Source organism: Anarhichas minor, unplaced genomic scaffold (assembly GCF_050575085.1).
Source record: "Anarhichas minor isolate MPS153535 unplaced genomic scaffold, ASM5057508v1 ptg000020l, whole genome shotgun sequence".
Classification (NCBI taxonomy): Eukaryota; Metazoa; Chordata; class Actinopteri; order Perciformes; family Anarhichadidae; genus Anarhichas; species Anarhichas minor.
In genome coordinates, this window is record NW_027466466.1 from 825,221 (window position 1) to 844,736 (window position 19,516).

Below are 19,516 nucleotides of genomic sequence, written 5' to 3' on the forward strand. Positions count from 1 at the left end.
AGTCAGATAATCACAGATAAAAGCACCATCGACAGACATGATGAATCACATCTCACTCTCCTTGCGTCCCACGGCTCCCCTCCCTTCCCCTCTTTGAGGATTGTCAGGCTACAGACTCGTCCGGGGAAACTTTTCACCTCTGTTTTCTCATGGATTCCTCTCTAACAGGAGCACACAGAACGTTCACATGTTCACATCCACAAACTGAATGGGCCCTCTGTCTGCTGGCCTGCAGTGGAGAGGATCCTTCCAGATCTGTCGCCCCAGGCTGCCATCATGTTGCAGTTTCAGCAATGTTTGGCTAGGGGATGCCAAAGGAACAGCAAACTAATCAGAGCTATTGGAGGAGAACAAGTGCAGCCGACACATGACTTCCTAAAGTGGAGTCACTGGATTTTGATTATCGATCAATAATATATTACTATTATTAATCACTACAAAAGTTTTTTATTCTGTCCCCCAAAAAACGAATTACTTACCTTGAACACAAACAGGAACCATCAAGCATCATTTTTATCAATATACATCTAATCCATGGTAAGTGAAGATATGAAAGCGCTGTAACAATGTATTAATATGACAAACTATTTAAAACAGCCTTTGTATTTGTGCAGAGAGATTAAAATGCATATGGCTAAAAGTCCAAATAAATAACTGGAGAGAATATAAGCCTGTAACGAATTTAAATTGTGCTCTTATTTGTGTTGACTGTGCTAGTGATTTAACCAACTAAAGGTTTCTACTGATCTGTGACAAACACAAATAAATCTTCTTTCTTCATTCGCAAGATTCTCTCTCAAAGTCAGCAGCACATGAAGCGGCTCTACTTGCCAAACCATTTTAACACCTTCAAGCAGAAGTCGTGCAATTTGTGTTTCCCCTTCCAAAGCTAAATGTGTGTTGTCTCGCGAAACACCACCCATCCTCTGTGGGTTCTCTCTCTCTCTACAGCCGCGAAGCAAACGATTCACATAAGCGTTCTCTATTCTTCTGCTACATTCAGGGCCCATGGGAAAGATGGTAAATAGGACCTTCTTGTGTGGAAATCCTGCGTACATCAGGTTTGAGTCGATGACTGAATGGACCGCGTTCCTCACGTCGAGCAGTCACAAACTGCACGTTGATTACAAACACTGTCAATAACTGTGTTTGTACTATTATTAATATGAATAGTAATTTAATTATTATTAACCCTATTTATATTTTTAGTATTTCTATTTGGGTTATTATTTATAATCTGGAAAATAGGTACTGCCCTCTAAAAGCTATGATAGACAATATGAACGCAGCATAATGCTGCGTTCATAGATCAAAGATGCAGCACCAAACACTCACTTTCTCAAGCAGTGGTGGAAATATGAGAATGTAAAAAAAAAATCACATATTTAAAATGTAAAAGGGGCCTACAGAAGTATTAGCAAGATTAGTACATTTAAGAAGTAGGTCTATTAGTAAAACTAATATCTTCTCCATTACAGCCAATTAAATCACTCCATTCAGAGCTTGGATTAAGAAAACTATAGAAATATACGTAAGTAGCCTATCAAAAGTAGCCTAAAGATACTCATTTGGCAGAACGGCCTCTTTTAGCTATTATATTAGCTATTATATATGTAATAGTAGCCTAATGCAGGGGTCTTCAACGTTTTTCAGGCCAAGGACCCCCAAACTGATAGAGATGGAGCAGGGACCCCCGACGAGATATATTGTATAAAATTGTGTTTTATATTAAACTGGGCCTCGTGCCATGTTTAAACATAGCTTGTTTTTGTGCATTCAATACTAAGCTATTCAAATAATACACAGGTTCATATATTCATGTTTTTATTTTAAACATGTGCAAGGTACAGTGAGTAGGGAGGCCGTGCCACTGCCATTTATAAACATACATTGTCAGCTGATACCAATGCCAATATCAACATTGTCTGTCAATTGCATGATAATCATGCGTACAAGCTATTCAAATAGACGTTTTCATTTTAAACATAAATGTGGAACCTAAAATGAGTGATGGCCTATTAGTGCCACTGCCATGCATAAACATACCTGTTATCTTGCAGACAATACTGAACTATTAAAATAATGGACAGATTCATGTTTGGGAAAAAAAAATGAAAAAAAATGGTCTAATCATCCAAAGATTTCGCGGACCCCCCCTGCAGTACCTCCGCGGACCCCCTAGGGGTCGCGGACCCCCTGTTGAAGACCTCTGGCCTAATGTGTTATTATTACTGACGCCTTAACGTGTCAATCAGAGATAACAGCTTGGTTGTATGTAAACGTTTAATCTACCAAGTATAGCTGTCAAATAAATGTAGTAGCCCAGAGTAAGAGTACGTCTGCAATAAAGTAGCATCACATGTAGATTGTAGTACGTGCACTTACTACTGTAAGAAAGTGGACTTGTTCCCATATGACATGAACGCAGCATTGGTTTTCCTCCCTCTCCCTCCACTTCTATCTCCTCTTCTCTGCTCTCTGCAGGCCAGGGGGGGGGGGGGGGGGGGGACGGCTTGTTCCTGGAAGAGCCCAGCCTGCCTGCAGAGTCACTCACATTCCTGGCTGGGATTCAATGACTGAGCCAGACACACAAACACAGAGAGGGGGGGGGGGGGGGCGTGAGAGAGAGAGCGAGAGACCTAGACGGAGCGCGAGGGAGAGACAGAGAGAGGAAGAGAGAGAGAGAGAGAGAGAGAGAGAGAGAGAGAGAGAGAGAGGGGGGGGGGGGGGGGGGGGGGAGCGCGAGCAGGCTGGCTCTCAGACTTCTCCTCTCCACACAGTCAGAGTGAACTGCGGGGGCAGACGGAGTGGATTGCAACAGTCCTCCTCGACAGCGGAAAGAACCTCAAATAAGGATTGTTTTATCGAGCTCTATCGACTCACAACTCCCCCTTTTGTTATAATTGTCGCCCACTTCTTTTTGGAATTCGACAAACAGAACTTTTCGCTTCTCTTGAGTTTGGAGAGACGTTTTTTTCAGATATGGACAGTCGGCGACCCGCTGCAGGGAGCGACTGGCCGGTGTTCACTCTGTAGTCACGGGAATAAAACCGAAAACTCGCCTTCTGGGACTTTTTACTGGATGTTTGATGAAGTGCTTCGCAAATTTGGTCAGTTCTTTGACACCGTGGATTTACCAGGTTCAGAAACGGATAGATACTCGTGATTCCCAGTCGACGACTAGAAGGATTTACGCTTCTAAAGTTGAAGGAAAAACATGGAGACTGTAAATCGGCAGAGCTTCCAGCCTCATCCGGGACTGCAACAAACTCTCAAGCAGTTTCACATCAGCTCTATGAGCTCTCTTGGTGGACCGGCGGCTTTCTCTGCCCGGTGGCAACATGAGCTCCTCTTCAAGAAGGAGGGTAAGGAGCCCGAGCCGGTCCTGCAGCATCTGCCGCCGCCGGTGATGCCGGGCCCGCTGTTCATCCCGTCGGACCGCTCCACGGAGAGGTGCGAGACGGTGCTGGAGGGTGAGACCATCTCGTGCTTCGTGGTCGGCGGGGAGAAGCGACTGTGCCTGCCGCAGATCCTCAACACGGTGCTGCGGGACTTCTCCCTGCAGCAGATCAACTCGGTGTGCGACGACCTGCACATCTACTGCTCGCGGTGCACGGCGGACCAGCTGGAGATCCTCAAAGTCATGGGGATCCTGCCCTTCTCGGCGCCGTCCTGCGGCCTCATCACCAAGACGGACGCGGAGCGGCTCTGCAACGCCCTGATCTACGGAGGCGCCTACCCGCCGCGCTGCAAGAAGGAGCTGGGCGGAGGCTCGCTGGAGCTGGAGCTCACCGAGAGGAGCTTCAAAGTCTACCACGAGTGTTTCGGCAAGTGCAATGGCTTGTTCGTGCCGGAGCTGTACAGCAGCCCCAACGCAGCGTGCATCCAGTGCATGGACTGCAGACTCATGTACCCGACCCACAAGTTCGTGGTGCACAGTCACAAGGCACAGGAGAACAGGACTTGCCACTGGGGCTTCGACTCGGCCAACTGGAGGGCGTACATCCTCTTGGGCCAGGATTACTCGGGGAAAGAGGAGAAGGCTCGTATGGAGCAGCTCCTGGACGAGATCAAGGAGAAATTCGACTTCGCCAACAAGTATAAAAGGAAAGCATCGTCCAGGGTGAGTCGGTCTGCTCACCACGGAGCTTTGATTCATTTTGCTTTGTCTTTATTCCCCCATTGTCAAGATCCAGTTCATGCATCGGAGCTCATCTTCAGTGTTATTTATTTATTTCTCCTCTTATTTTCCTGCTCAGCTTCTTTTTTTTGTAGCACTTCTCTCTAGCAGCGCAGAGCTTGTTCTGAAGTTGCTCGTGGTGTCCCTCCCTATGGGACCTAATGGACCATCAAAAGTTCTCTGCACAACACTATAAATTGTCCCGACTCAAGGGAGTGCTAGATTCGTTCTTTGAGAGGGTTCCCTGCCCCCCCCCCCCCCCCCCAATCGACATTTGTCCTCAGGTAAAAAGTGAATAAATAAATGAATCTGGGGCTCAACCTTATAATATGGATCTGTAATATGAGTTCTGTATTCTCAACTACTCAGTATTGGCTCATCTTTGACACATTGTTACTAATTGGACCTCATCCAGCAATGAAAACAAAACGCCTCTGGTGGCAATAAAGCCATTATTTGCCCGTGAAACACCTCTCAGGCTCACTTTTATTGGCCCGTACTGTAAATACAATCTCATTTACCAACAAATGGCTCAATGGGAAACAGTAAACAACAGTTACGGTGTGTGTGTGTGTGTGTGTGCTTAAATTTAACATGAATTCAGATGTGAGGAAATCATTCTTCTTTCCTCCAGATTAAATGGTATTTCATTCTACTGTTTCCCTCTCTCTCTCTCTCTCTCTCGCTCTCTCACACTCACACACACACAGACACACACACACACACACACACCCTGAGGAAGGGGTATCTCTTCCTTAGTCTACATTTCTGCTTGTTCTTTCATTGCGCGTGTGTGTGAAGCCTCATGTGTCACATTAAATGTACCGTTCGTCTGTCTGTCATGTGCCTGGCTTCCTGTGGGTTTAATCAGCGCTGCTATCAGTGGTTGTGTCCACATTCTCTTCTTGCGTAACACAGTTGTAGCACGTTAGAATAATGAGAATCGGAGCATCCATGCAGCCAGGTGTTGGCTCTGTATGTTTCCTGCGGTTTCTGTGATCAGATACAAGACTTACGACCAAGTGAAGTACTTTTAGACAGCTGAGTCTGGTTCTCCATGCTTCCTCCATCTTTGTCAGACTGTATTAGAGGATTATAATCTGTGTTTTGGTGTGCAGACCAGGCAGGAGGTTGCAGAGAGAGTAGTTGGGTGGTAGACTGATAAAAGGACCCCCCCTCACACCCCTCCCCTAGAAAAAAAGGCCAGTGCAGCCATTTGCATGAGCTGTTACACATGAATGGAGTTGATGGAGCAGGGTTTAGAAGTATTGTGGTGGAAACATAATATGATCGCAACAAAGGAGAGCATTCAGCAAACATCGGATCCCCCCCCAAACATCCACCTACCCGAGGCCAGCCACCCACCTCTGACATACACGCACCCATGCACTCATCCTCCCCCACTTTCCTACTTTCCACTCCAGTCCGACTGAAACCAGAGTGGACCTCTGTGCAGCGGACATGTTGATGAGGCGCAGAAAGCAGAAGCAAAAGTGTTTACAAGGAGCTCCCATACAGTTCTTCACTGAGGCTTCTCTCAGTGGAATCTACCAAAGAAAGAGAAATCGGGGAGACCATTGAAGTCCCGAAGAGTGCCGAAGTCCTGCCATGCATGGTGAATACCCACTCTTGGCACACACTTCCATTCAGACTCAAGTGGGCACACCTCAAGCACCCCCACTTCCAGGGGCCTCTTCTATTTTTATAAGTGCCGACGGGGCACCCAAGTGTTAAGCCCAAGGCTCATTTGAGCCTCTACCCAGCTTTTTAATTTGACTCCTCCTTTTTTCCCCCACAAGTACCTTGTTTCAAGAAACGCTAATGAGGGAATACATGCTGGGTGGGAGTTGAGGAATATTGCTTAACTTATGGCAACAGAGCTCCCCTTTGTCAGCACATTTCAGCACAGCCGAGGCACTTTGAAAAGGTTCTTGGAGGATGTGAGGCAGAGTGCTGGACTGTGTCGTGCCGCCTTCTACCGTTCAGCACACGAGAAAATGCCATCATCTGTGTGCCGTCAGCGGAGTAACCGGGCAGCTCTGTGAATATTAATGAGGGTGTTTGAAAAGGGCTCGCAGCAGTCTCGCATGCAGACAGACACAGGAAGTGATATTGTCACACTTCCCTGCTTGCAGATGCTCTTCTGAGAGCTTCCTTCTGAGACGCGCTGAATCACAGAGCGTTGAGCAAAAGACACTTTTCGCTTTTTGCAGCATGCCTGCATTTTGTGGAAGGAGTGCGAATTAGCAGTACAAGTTCACTCTCTGTTCTTATCTGAGAGGATGTGAGCGACAGCGCTGAGTGTAAACAGCAGCGAGCCAATGCAGCGGACTATTGAATTGTTTATGTGAATGAGTTGATGTGCTGGGTGTGGAACACTTCTCCCAGCTGCTCCTGCCAGCCCTTGGCTGCAAGTCTTTTGGTTTCTGGCTGGTCCACATGTGGGTGGCACACATAATCCGTGGCTTTCCGCATCAGGATGTTTAGATAAGGGTTGCGGCTGCAGACTTGGTGTGTTGCTAACTTTATAATTTGCCCTCAAGATGATGTGATTTCTACACGATCCGTCTGTTTAAGGCAGATATGAAGATGAGAATGGGGGAGCTCATGCTCTCTTCAAACGCAGCCAGTTTATGTCCAACCTTTTGGTGCAGATCCTGTTCAGTTTCAACAGCTCCGTCACTTTTGGAAAGTGGGAAGTGTATTTTCTTTGTTGAAGTCATGGAATTGGGCACAGCAAGTTGTTCACAGGTGAAGGCTCATTCATTAGAGGACTATAAATACATTATGACCTGCCACTCCTTCAGAGAGGTGAGGAGGTTTAACTGGTGTGGAAACACTCTTTACTTGGCTGGAATAAAACATGTCTGCTGAAAACATTCAGGGGAATCCAGATTGTTAATCTTAATCCAAGGATACGTTGTGATTCTGAAGTGGTGGGAAGTGATTTGAGGTGTATTAAGAATCAGCCAGAACAATTCGTGCTTACGCTCCATTATGTTACTGTACCCTGCAGGCTGTTTCCATGCTTTAACCTGTGGTTCATTGCAGTAAAAGCTGAAACTGAAGCAGACTAGTGTTCTGTTGCACGGAACTATTGAGCCCTGAACATGGCAAAAAGTGAAAACGTTATTCATTTGTGTGGTTTTATATTTGGCTCTAAAGCATTGCCCTTCAATATCTGTCTTCCATTCTCTAATGCACTGGAGCTAAAACTTCCCCTTTTACTTACCTAACCCACCACCCCCGAGAAGCCCCCACTGCTGCTTGGGATATCTGGCCTCCAGCTGAAGGGGCCGCTTGTTTCAGGAGGGAGGTGGAGCAGTGGTGGTGGTGGGGGCCCAGAGGAAGTGAACTCCCCAAGGGGATATAGGCCCATGTCCTGTTTGATATGCAAGGCGCAGTGTTGGCTCAGCCTGCTGACAGCCAGCCATGTCCACGCGGTGGACAGGACAACAGCTGGTAGCTGTGCATTTCAATGGTTGCTGGGGGAATATTTCCATTCTCTCTTCATGGGTGTTTGGCAAAATGCGACGGTTGAAAAAGTCTGCTGCAATTTTGTCCTGATTGGGTGCGCATGTGTTTTTAAGAGATTCAATGCTGGATTTTCTTTTTGGTGGTTCTCTGTTTTGCCTGATTTAGAATTTGCCCTCTGTGCTTTGAAAAGGAGGAAGCCACCAATTAAATCAGGCCCGTGTAATGAGTTCTGTTGCCTGGTCAGGATGCCAGTCTGTGTTTCTGATGGAGGACAGTCCATACTGTGAGGTATGACTGAGGCTCAGAGAGATCAATGGCAAATTGACATTCAAGTGTCTTTACGTCAAGTGGGATTGAAAACTCCATCACTTGTCGAGCTCAATTGAAGCGGACTGACAGACCAACACACAGTGTCTCCTCAGTGGAGATCACTGGCTGGCATTCTGAGAAAAAAGAAAAACACCCTTTTTAGGACTTGGACTGTAATTGCTCTTGGCCTGAATGCTATACAAATGCCAATTTGTCGTTAAGTTTGTGTCCTGAAACTTTTGTTAATTACTTTCCACATATGCAGGGGCTGTTCCAAAGACTTTTACTTCCCATATGCAGGAAAGTGCTAAAACTACACTTGTTTGGCTGAAACGCTCAGTGAAGATGGACTTTGCTCTGGGGCTCCTCGACAAAAACTTTGAGGAACAATTGTGTGGAGAAGTGAAAGATCTGAGCGATGATTCTGATGTGCCACCACAGCCATAGACAGGAGAGCACTACAGCACGCATGAGTAATACCCCTTTCCCTCCCAAACTAGCGCATATATGCAGGTTTTTTAAACACGGGGAAAACCTGCTCAAAATACGCAATAGACTCCTTTCCATTGCACTGGCCTTTCCATTTTTTGTTATTTCCCTGCTGTGTATGACATCATTGACACGCCAGCCAGCACCAGGAGCAGGGTTACAATAGGGTTGGGAGATATTGAATTCCCCTACTGACGATATTGCTTTAAGAAAAACAACAATAACCAAAATTATTTTCCAGAAAAGTAAGCGTGCATTCATACAGCTTAGCTTAGTTTAGCTGCAGCTTAGCTTTAGCTTAGCATTCAAACACCAATGAGGCAAGACTTTCTAAACCAAGCAAAGAGCTTCATGGCTTTCTAATAGGACCCGTCTAATTAGGGCTTGGTGTTGAAGCTTTGTGACTGACCAAAATGTACCTGCAGCATGGGGTATAGACAACTGCCAACCACCAACAATTGGCATTGAATTGAACATACGATTAGTTATTTTGTTTGCTTATTCTTTGCTTCCTAATTATATTATAAATGTTCCAGGTTTGAGACTTTTTAGACAAACGTCTAGTTCAGCTGCTTGTGTTTCGACAATATTTTGTCATTTTTGCTACCTTTGACAGTTTTTCTAGAACAATGTTTGTATTTCTAAAAGAAAGGAATCAATAATGTCGGTACCAAGCCTCAGCTATTACATTGGCATTATTCGCAACATTTTTCAAACAGTACCTAGCCCCCAGTGTGACCCCCCCGATTCTAATATTAAACGTGTAAAAATCTGTCATGCTGTATTTCAGAGGATAAAGTCAGCTTGAGTTCAAAAGCCTCAACATTACAGCTATCTGTAGTGAATAGCAGAAGTCTCATTCAGGAGGAGACAGTGACTGAGGAGAACAAGAAAAGGAGAAGTTCAAGCCATTGTCTGCCCCCCCCCCCCCTCTGCTGCGCTCCCATCCTTGGTCCACTGGCTTCCACATCCATCAGCAGCGTCTTCATGTGACACATGGACGGAGCGACTGGCCAAGTACTTCATGAAGGACTGGCTGCTCGGTCTCTGTGCAGAGGAGGAGACCAGGGGCAGGGAAAACCAGGCTCTCTTGGGCCATTGGGCTACCTCCCACCTACCCGCCTGTCCATTCAAAGAAGACAGAGGGGGGGAAAAAGGTTCCAAGTAATCCATGTAGCCGTTATAGAAAACCATGCATGCAAGCTGTCTGGGACAGTCAAGCCTGCAAAGCTCAGAGCAAATGCGTTTGAGGAGCCAAGAGCATGCGTGGAAATGAAGTGTACTTCCTCCCACTCGGTGAAACCCCCTCTCACAATATTCATAGCCTCCTGATAAAGCGGCAAACTAACAAGCACACTCAGCTTGCAGTGGCTATTCTTAAGTCTCCGAAGGACCTTGAGCGTGTCTAACTGGAGTGATGGTGAGAAACGGCACGGAAGACAGAACCCGGTGACCTCCTCCAGCTGTTGCATGGAAAAGATGCTCTCACTCAGATGCTGCAATCCGCTGTCTGAGCTGACCGTTGGCTTGTGAATGACACTGCGTCAAGTTTTTGGTGGGCATTCAATATTGATGGTAGGGTTCCTGTAGGCGGTGAGGTTCTGCATGTTTATTTAATGAGAGTTACTTTGAAATATTCATCGACACACATGGCACTGTAAGCCCAGTTATTGTCTTAGCTACACATCCCCAAGCACCATCCTCCAACCTTTCGCCTCCTTACCTGCCCTGAGGCTCCTGTACCGGGGATGCATCAGCGGGGCTCAGATGTAGGGCCAGCATCACACTGAATTAGCATTTTAGTGTCTGCCAAGTGGCAGAAAGCTTCAAGCTACACGCAGACTTTACCAGTGAGGCTAAACTGTGAAGTTTACCAGAGAGCGATTTGCAGGTGAAAAGGTTGAAAAATCGAAAAACGATCTTGTTAAGTGCAGTTTAAACAGCAGGGACGGTCTATCACTACACCATCTACACATTACAGTACTGTCACTGAAGTGCTACTGAGTACAAGGTTAGGAGTTAAACCCTAACCAAGACATCGTTGTCTTCTCACCTGCAAGCCCCAACTGTTGTTGAGTTGACAGCGAGGATCTGGATGGGGCGGTTCCTCCCCATGAATCGCTCACATGATAAACATCCGCGTCTTATCTGAGAGCAGTTATGCTATGTGTTTGTCTTGATGCGGAGACTTGTATTGCACATTATCACGGTGTCCAAAGTGACATTTTTTCCCCATGGTCTGTGATGCGTTTTGAAAAGATACAGCGTCTGACTGTGGTGATGCTTGAGAAGCATCACATCTGATACAGGACATGCTTTGCTTCAGAAAGTGCCGGTCATCCTATCGCCTTGCTGTGTTTTTTCTTAATCTGCCATCAGCACTGTCAGCCCCAGAGATGTCATCATTAAAAGGACATCGAAGTGTTTGTGGATGAACAGCAGGGCCGGCCGGTTGATCGTGGGTTTCAAACTGGAAAACACTGCTGGGGCAGCTTTCATTTGACATGGAATTGTCGGGTGGGGGTTTTACTTTGTGCTGCGTCAGCGCAGGAGCGCCCTTTGTATATGACGGCAGTGATGGCCTCTGGAGTTGCCCCACCCCCCATCCATGTTCCCCCTGTGCACCCATATGTTTGGAGGAGCAGCCAGCACCACGCGACCTTTCCCTCCCCAAATAAAGAGGTGACCCACCTCACCCCTCACCTCGCTTGAAGCGCAGTCGGCCAATCGCGTGCTGCTGAGCAACTCCCACGGGACAGATGGCTGTCTGACGAAGGCAGCTAGACTCATGCACACACACACACACATTATCATCCAACAAATTAACATCCGGCGCCACTGCTATGTAAGTAAACTAATGTTTGTGCGACGAGAGGTGCACCCAGATGCATTTCAGTTTTCGTTGAAGGATTTTGGGCTTGCAGAAAATATGAAAATATGCGCGACACATGGGAACATTTGAATAGCAAAGGCATCCTCTGCCTCATTTGGTGTGCAATTGCGCATGGGGCTGGTTGAGTTTAACAGTGTGTGTGTGTGTGTGTGCTTGTTCTGTGCCTGGATCAGCTGTAGGAGCTGTAGGAGAAGATTAGCATGAGCTCACTGCCTACTCATTTCCATCCCCATCTGCCTGTCTCCCACAGTGATGCTTCCCCTCACCCCCAACACACACACACACACACACACACACACACACACTACAAACTACACACATGCATGAGCACAAACATCCACACAGCACCCAGATTCCACCCCCGCAATGCCTGCTTAGTCTTATAATGAATACAGAAACAGACAGAATCACGTGCATGCACACACACACACACACACACACACACACACACACACACACACACACACACACACACACACACAGACTTGTCAGCTGCACTAGCAGTGGATAACAACACAGGGCCTAGAATATCCTCCTATAGTGTCATGTCAGGAGCCAGTGGTCCATCTCACGCTGTTGGGACAACAGCTGACGGGTGGCGGGTTTTCTCCAAACGGCTTCACCTTAATCATGTGTGAGTGTGGGAAGGACAGGTAGAGACAGAAAGCAGATGCAGGGAGATTTCCAAGCTAATAATACACTGTGCTAATCTGATTTCTGATTGAACTGCCATGATTCCTCCAAGGAGAGAGCTGCCAAGTCAACTCAGCAGGTTTGCAAAATCTCTGTCAAGTGGCTGTGTTGCTGATGGTAGTGAGAGGTAGGCTTTTTATTTTAAAGAGGCACAGCAGCAAAGCTTCATTTCTATACACATTGAACACTGTCAATTGTGTCATTCTGCACCAACAAACCAGAGTTTTTTTTCATGTATCTTTTGTTATTCATCCTGAAAATCCCATTGGAATTGTGCTCTGGGAACTCATGGTGGAATAACCGTTGGGCTTTATGATTGTCACAAATCTGTAAAGTCAAATTCTTATTGTACTCCAATCCACCACCGTCACAGCTATGTGGTGCATAATGCACAAGGCTAAAAAGAAGAGGATTAACCTTAGCCAACATTGGCCTTCAGTGTTTTTACCATCTGGCTTATCTTTATCGTCATGGTACCAGGCAAAAATCAAGGAAACTCAATGTTTCATGTTTACACTGCACATCTTCTTTGACTTCTTTTGTGTCCCCGCACAATAAGTCCCAGCCGTTCCATGTCTATTTTTCCTTACTAAGACGATGCAGGTTTGTTTCACTGTGTCTCTAGCGCCACTGAAGTTCCTTTAGCGCAAACCCTAGTTCACAGAGCTTTCAGCTTTCTCTTCTGAGCTCAGATGTTGTGGCGAGAGGGCATTAAACACTCCACCACCTTTAAAGTAACGGTGTGTCAGCTCTCTGAACAAGCATGTGGCGGCCAGTCCAGAGGCAGACATGGAGAAGAGCCTGAAAGGGCTAGAGGAGTATTTTCTGTTGTTGTGAAGGCAGGCCGGTCCTGGGCAACCTCTTTGTTGTGTTTCTTTTTTGTTGTTTGCATTGACTCGGCAAGGGGTGTGTGTGTGTGTGTGTGTGTGTGTGTGTGTGTGTGTGTGTGTGTGTGTGTGTGTGTGTGTGTGTGTGTGTGTGTGTGTGTGTGTGTGTGTGTGTGTGTGTGTGCGGGGAGGGTCATACTGGCTTGGCCTCAGCCATGTGGAAGGGCAGCTCCCAGGAGCTCTGCGAGGTATTCTTGTGAGAGTTCGGGTTAGGGGGGGTCGGTGTATGCTGCTAGCCATTGTCACCTCTTTTGTGGTGGGTATCAGCTGTGGTTCTGTGATTGTGGGACGGATAGAGGTGATAACCCCCCACCCCCTCCACTGTTGGATGATCAGTGCTCCCAAAGCGCCTGAGTCATGCACCAGTGCTCATTGTTGGCCTCCCCCTCCTCCATCCTCCCTCTTGCGTCTGTTTGCTCATCTCTCCTGGAAGCGACGCGGGTGCTGCTGTCCGCCACAAACAAACAAAGAGATGAGGTAGCCCACGTTTTAGCCATCAACAGTCTCTATTGGTAATAACTGTCACTCGCATAAAAGATACTTTTGCGGCTCTAAAACGTATTGATATGAACATTTATTGAGCTCATCCGCTGTTGGTGGTGGGCCAAACAATTAGGATACCGACTGTGAGTTTTCTACAGTGAACCAAATATTTGAGCAGTGTACAGTTACAAGCGAGATTTAAAATCAAATCCTTCACATTTGATTGGACCGTTAAAAAGTGGGCGGGCTTAGAATGTAGCAGGATACGGAGCTACAGAGGACTGTGGCTGTGGATTTTTTGTTAAAAATAGTTTTTTGCATATTGTTATTTAGGTGCATAATATGATTGGGGATGTGATCTGAAAGGGTTAAAAAAGCATTTTTTTTATTTCATTTACTTTTATACCAGCGAGGAATAAGAGTCTGAGGATTAAGAACAGAGGATTACTTTGAGGTAACTTTGAGGATTCCTTTTTCCTTTGCAGGGATTATTTCGGTTTAACAGCTATAGGTGCCTTAGATTCAGCACTGATGTACGCACCTCTTTTCTCAGAAAAGGTGTATCTTCCTGGCAGTACAAACACCTCTGATCTTTACTTTTGTTTTGTCTGCTCTGACTCATAGGCGATGTCTAGCCGCTCTCTGTTCAGGTAGTGTGGGTTAATCTTAAACTAGATTAATCAGGGAGTGGACCAAGTTGCCCCATTGTTCCAGCAAAGCAACTTTGTCCTGAACTTTGACTGGCCATTATAACCCCTCTCTGTTTATCACAACAGTTCTTATAAGAAGGGCTGTGAGGCCAGCTGGGCCACAGGAGAGAGACACAACTGAAAGTGGATGTCGTGTTGGAGCAGAGCAACACTTGAGACGTTTGGAGAGTTTGAAGTGAAACCAGTCAGTGATGGACAGGTTTAGGCGGGTTCCAGTCGGTGAGTGCAGACTGGAGAGCAGGGTTGAACCCAGCTGGGGGAAAGCAGAACTAGACGGATCTCATTTAGGCTGCCTGGGCAGACACAGAAACAAAGTGTGTGAGCTGCGGCCTGTCAGGAAGTCGAGACGGAAGGTGTGTGTTGGTTGAGGCAGTGAAGGGGCCGGCCTCAGGAGACTCAGTTTACTCCTCTGGAACAAAGCGTTGCAAAAACAGGCTTATGGTGTGGTTAACATCCTTCCTCCAGACGGGACGAAGCCATTCCTCCCCTCGCAAGTCACCAATCTCTTGAATTAATCCTTCCCAGCCCGCACTCTGGCAAATGAAGCGGCCATTCAGACGCTAAATAAAGCAATATGCTGAAAGGAGAGCCCTCCTCCTCCTGGCACGGATGCCTGCTTCTCAGGTTCAGGAAGCCTCCACCAGGCTCGGACTCGCGCCTCTGCTTTAACCATCCCCCCCTCCCCCACGCCACCCACACTATTCATTTCTTATTGCAAAGCACACACACGCGTGCAGACGCAGAGAAGATCTAAACACATTTCTGCACACACACACAGCTTTACAAGCATCCTCTGTCCACACACACACACACACACACACACACGCACACACACAAGCACCTACAATCATTACACTCCTACAGAGCAGACAATGGACCTCTTGAAGTCCTTGGCTTATAATTAATGTAATTGTAGATCTCTAAGACAAAGTAATGTGTGGTGTGTGTAACAGCCTCTGACCCACAGCGAGCACAAAGACATTATTCTCATTGCCTTCCTTCAGAGGAACACTGCCAAGGCTATCTTGAGCAGTAGGACATCTGTTTGTATAAAACCCACTGCCATTTATATATGTCTGCTCCGGGTGTGCCTCAGTGTGTGTGTGTGTGTGTGTGTGTGTGTGTGTGTGTGTGTGTGTGTGTGACAGCACTTGTGGTTTGCTGAGCTGTCACACTTTTCTCACCAGCGTTATCACAACGCCGATGCATGTCTGCCACATTCTGGGACCGAGGCTGCCTCCATCTTTCTCGTAACTGGGTGAACACCATCAGATATCTCTAGTAATACCTGTCTGTTATCTATATCTATGATTAATACCCACATGGTTGTTTTTACTGAGAGTTACACCTGGTCTCTACTGGTTACATTGCTTGATGTGGTATGTCTTTCGAGTGTGAAACCATACTGACTTGCTTTGTATTGGTGCATAAAGGACGTCCTCGGCTTTCAACTTTCAACTCTACTCATCTTTTTCCAGGATTTATAGGACAATATAATGGGCAGAGCAGTTGAGAAAAAATAATAACATAATAGCACCACTTGCATATCAATAAATTGCAGGTTATTCCATGCAACTATGGACTGCCACCATCAGATGTTTCTAAGTAGAATGAACACACATGCAGACATGTTAGTCCACTAATGAATCTATTTCTAATCACAGTTTACAGCTCTGTCCTGACTCAGACAGCTGCTGTAGCCAGCTATCATCTATATTACATTGGACTGAAAATAACACATTTTAATGACACACTTTCTCGATCATAAACATCATGCAAAAACAAAAATTTAAATAATTGCATTAGTGGGATTTTGTCGCCCAGCCCTAACACAACAAAAACCCTTCCCCACTGGACAAACGTCCACACTAACATCTGGCTTTTGTCTCTAGTGGGAAAGGGCCCACTAAAGTAATCTCGGTATTTATTGTCTCCAGCTGCGATCGGCAGTGAACGCACTCATTTTCACCCTTTTCCCCCGTGCGATGCTTCCGCCTCTTTCGGTAACTTCTGTGACTCTTTGTCATCTCATTACCGGGTTTAAAAGAGAGACTGAATAAGGAACAGATAAATAAAAGAAGTAACACTGCCCTCCATGCTGCTTATTCTATCCCCTAGTGCTTTCTCGAGTTTAAAAAACCCACATACGTGCAAATTTAGGTAGAAAAGGGTAAAGATCTGCAAAGCACAGTTGATGAGTGTATATGGCAGGGGTCACCAATTGGCGGACCGCGGTCCGGATCCGGACCCAGACGCCGTTGTATCCGGACCCAGGACCTAAAATCGATTTTATTTTGACAGGGCGCTTCTATTTTAACCGGCGCAGCTTTTTCAGCCTGTACGGCACTTGTTCAGCGGTGCAGGAAACGCACCGACCAATGCGTTGTAAATCACATCACGTGATGCAGCTCAGCCAATCAAATATGAGTATTCTGACAAGTTTCCTGACTGGAGTGAGATGTACACACACCGGGGGAGAGACGAGGAGAGAGAAGGACGAGCAGGAGAATAATACGTGAGTCAGAGAAGTTCACATAACGTTCTCCAAAGAGAGAAAAGTGGTCAAAGAGACCAGAGTCTTTAACCAAGAATGAACAGACTCTTACAGGTTAATTCTTCACACGGACAGTTTATAACCAGTGTGTCTCACATGTTCAGAGACCGTGACGATTATTAAAAGCGGTAAATGAAGCGACACTACGAGACAAAGAACAACTCTTTTGAGCAAACGTACCCACTCACATCTGAATGAAGACACAGAAAATAAACCTAAGAGTCCAAAATGATCAGAATCCTAACACATGAATTCACTGTCCAACAATGATGTTAAGAGAGAGAATAGAGCTGAAACAAGTGGTTTAATAACCACAGATAAAGTCCATGCTCACTGATGAGAAAAATATAATATTGTGGCTTTTTTGATTGACATCACTTCACACCTGAATGCACTGAATTTAAAGCTGCAGGACAATTCAGTGAAATTATTTTTTCTAAAATGAAAAAAAGATGCACATTTTTCAAAAGTTATGTTACGTCAGTTATTCTTTACTCCAGCTCTTATTTTACTTGAAATGAGAAGAACATTTATTTATGTATTTCTATGTATTATTTATAATCCATCCAGTTAAATTTGAAAACTGAGAATAATATTTGTTAAAATATAATTGATGTGTACTTTCTTTATTTGATTTTTATTATTTGACAGTTGTTAACTACACAGAGACGTTACTACTACTAGACTTATTGAATATATATATATATATATATATATTTTTTTTAATATATTTATATATATATATATATTTATATATATGGCACTAAATAGCACAAGTTAGATATTATTGTAATGTTCCGGACCTTTGCCCGAGGACATTTTCTCAATTTGGACCTTTTGGAATTTTAATTGAATACCCCTGGTATATGGCATGCTGCAAAAAATCTGAGACGTGGTTATGAAGAACAGAATCTAGTTGAGGTAAAGACTACCTGCCACATTCTCTCGTGCAGCATGGCCAAGTATAAATATGTGTTTTGTTTCTCCCTTGAAGTGGTTTCATTTCTCATAGATATAATCAAATGTGAGCACGGATGTAAGATCCGATCACAAGTGGTTGGCCCAGATGCATTTCTTGTTTTAAAGCCAGGTTGAGGTGTGCACGGCGGTCCCTCTTATCTAGATGTGGACCTATCGTGATACAAGACACCGGGTCTCAGACAGAGGAGAGCGTTGAGGGTTTTGCTCCATTTTCCACAGAGCAGAGTCGGTGTTTGTTCTGAGAGGAAGCCGAGACGGGAGGCAGTGTTTAGTCTCGGCCCAAGGACAGAGCCAGAGGTGTTATTTCTCTCCCTCTTTTTCTCTCCATCACTCCTCCATGTTTCCTTGAACTGGTTACTTTCCCTGTGTCATACCCATTCCTCCATCCCGCCAGACCCCCACCTTCAACTGCTTTCACCGTCGCTGCTCGGGAAGTGCTGTGAAACATCAGATTCCACTTCCTGCTGCAATCAATACATCTCTGGTCCTGCAGACACTCACCCACGGCCGAGGACGCACAGGCATACGTGTACTTTCTCTCACGCGCACACACATACACACACCTGGTGTGATTTCACACTGTATGCATGTAAGAAGGGCTTTTACTCAGAACCACTTACAACAGCAAGATCAGATTCTTATTCTAAACCTTGAAAATGAAGGCGAAAGGTCCATTGAGGAGATGTCACCCGTCAGTATCCCAATTATTAGCTACCATCTTGAAACACTTACATTGTGGAACATCAATGTTGTCACACAAGCTACTTTCCATCTTAATACACAGTCACCCTCAGCACAGTTCTCAATAGGTGGATAAGGGTCCATGGGTCCATAAGGGAGGGAGTTCCAGGTACCTCAGTGGGGCTCTATGGGTCTTTTCTGATGCTTCCAGAAGATTTATTCTTTTGGCCGACGTTTTTATCCAAAGTGACGTACAATCCAAGCCACAGAGGATCAAGGAGGAGCCTTCAAGAATAATTGCATTAACACTCACTTCCACGTACTTCAGGGGCATGACGTGACATATAAGTGCCTGGAAAATGATATTTTTTGCTGAAGAGCTAGAGAAGGATAGAGAGAGTGAAAGAACATATTAGGTGAGCAAGTACTTTTGGAAGAAGCAGGTCTTTAACTGACTTTTTCAGACCGAGTTTGGTTACTCATTCCACCAGCTCAGGAGCACACAGGAGAAGAGTTTGGATTGAGATTGGTAGGACAAGTCGCCATTCATTTCCACAGATTGTAGTGAATGAGGAGACGGATGGATGGACGGATGCCTCAGTCATTCCTCCTCCTCCTGCCCAGCGGCAGTAATGAAATGATAGATCCCTGATGTGGATGGGAGCAGAAGTGGAGGGATGACCTCACAGCCACATAATCGCCGCGGAGGGACAAGCCGGCGGGTAATGTGTCCATTAGTCTTCCCTTTGCCGAGGAGAAACCAACCTGGCTGGGAGATGAGGACAGGAAATGACACGAGCTCTAGTCTCTTTCCTCTCGGCCCACTGCTTTGACTCGCATTGGATCCTCATTTGTGCTGCTTTTGTGGCATTTTGTCACCGATCACCTTCTTTTGGGTTTTCTGTCTGAGTGTGATTATTATAACTATTATAAAAAATGTTGAAAGTAAATACTGTTTTGAAAACAGCTCTTTCAATCTCAATCTTTTTTGTGCTAAAAATAAATTAATAAATAAATAAAGTTAGGAGTTAACTGGGAATAAATATATGTTCTTGCTAGGATGGAAAAGCTTTTTAACAACTTTTGAATTCAAAACCTTTCTACTGAAAATCAGAATCAAACCATTGTTGCCTCCATGTATTGGTCTAACTCTTGTGAAAACATCAACCTCTGCAGGGG

General features: G+C 45.6%; 1 protein-coding gene across 2 annotated transcripts in view; it reads left to right on the plus strand.

Moving 5' to 3' along the window:
* The first annotated feature begins 2,791 nt into the window (after window positions 1-2,791).
* The window catches only part of skia (v-ski avian sarcoma viral oncogene homolog a), a 76,322-nt gene continuing 59,597 nt past the window's right edge, over window positions 2,792-19,516 (plus strand). For both annotated transcript variants that reach the window (XM_076095453.1, XM_076095454.1), the window contains exon 1: window positions 2,792-4,123. In XM_076095453.1, coding sequence (XP_075951568.1) covers window positions 3,218-4,123 — 906 coding nt within the window. In that variant the 5' untranslated portion in view covers window positions 2,792-3,217. The remainder of the gene's footprint in view (window positions 4,124-19,516) is intronic.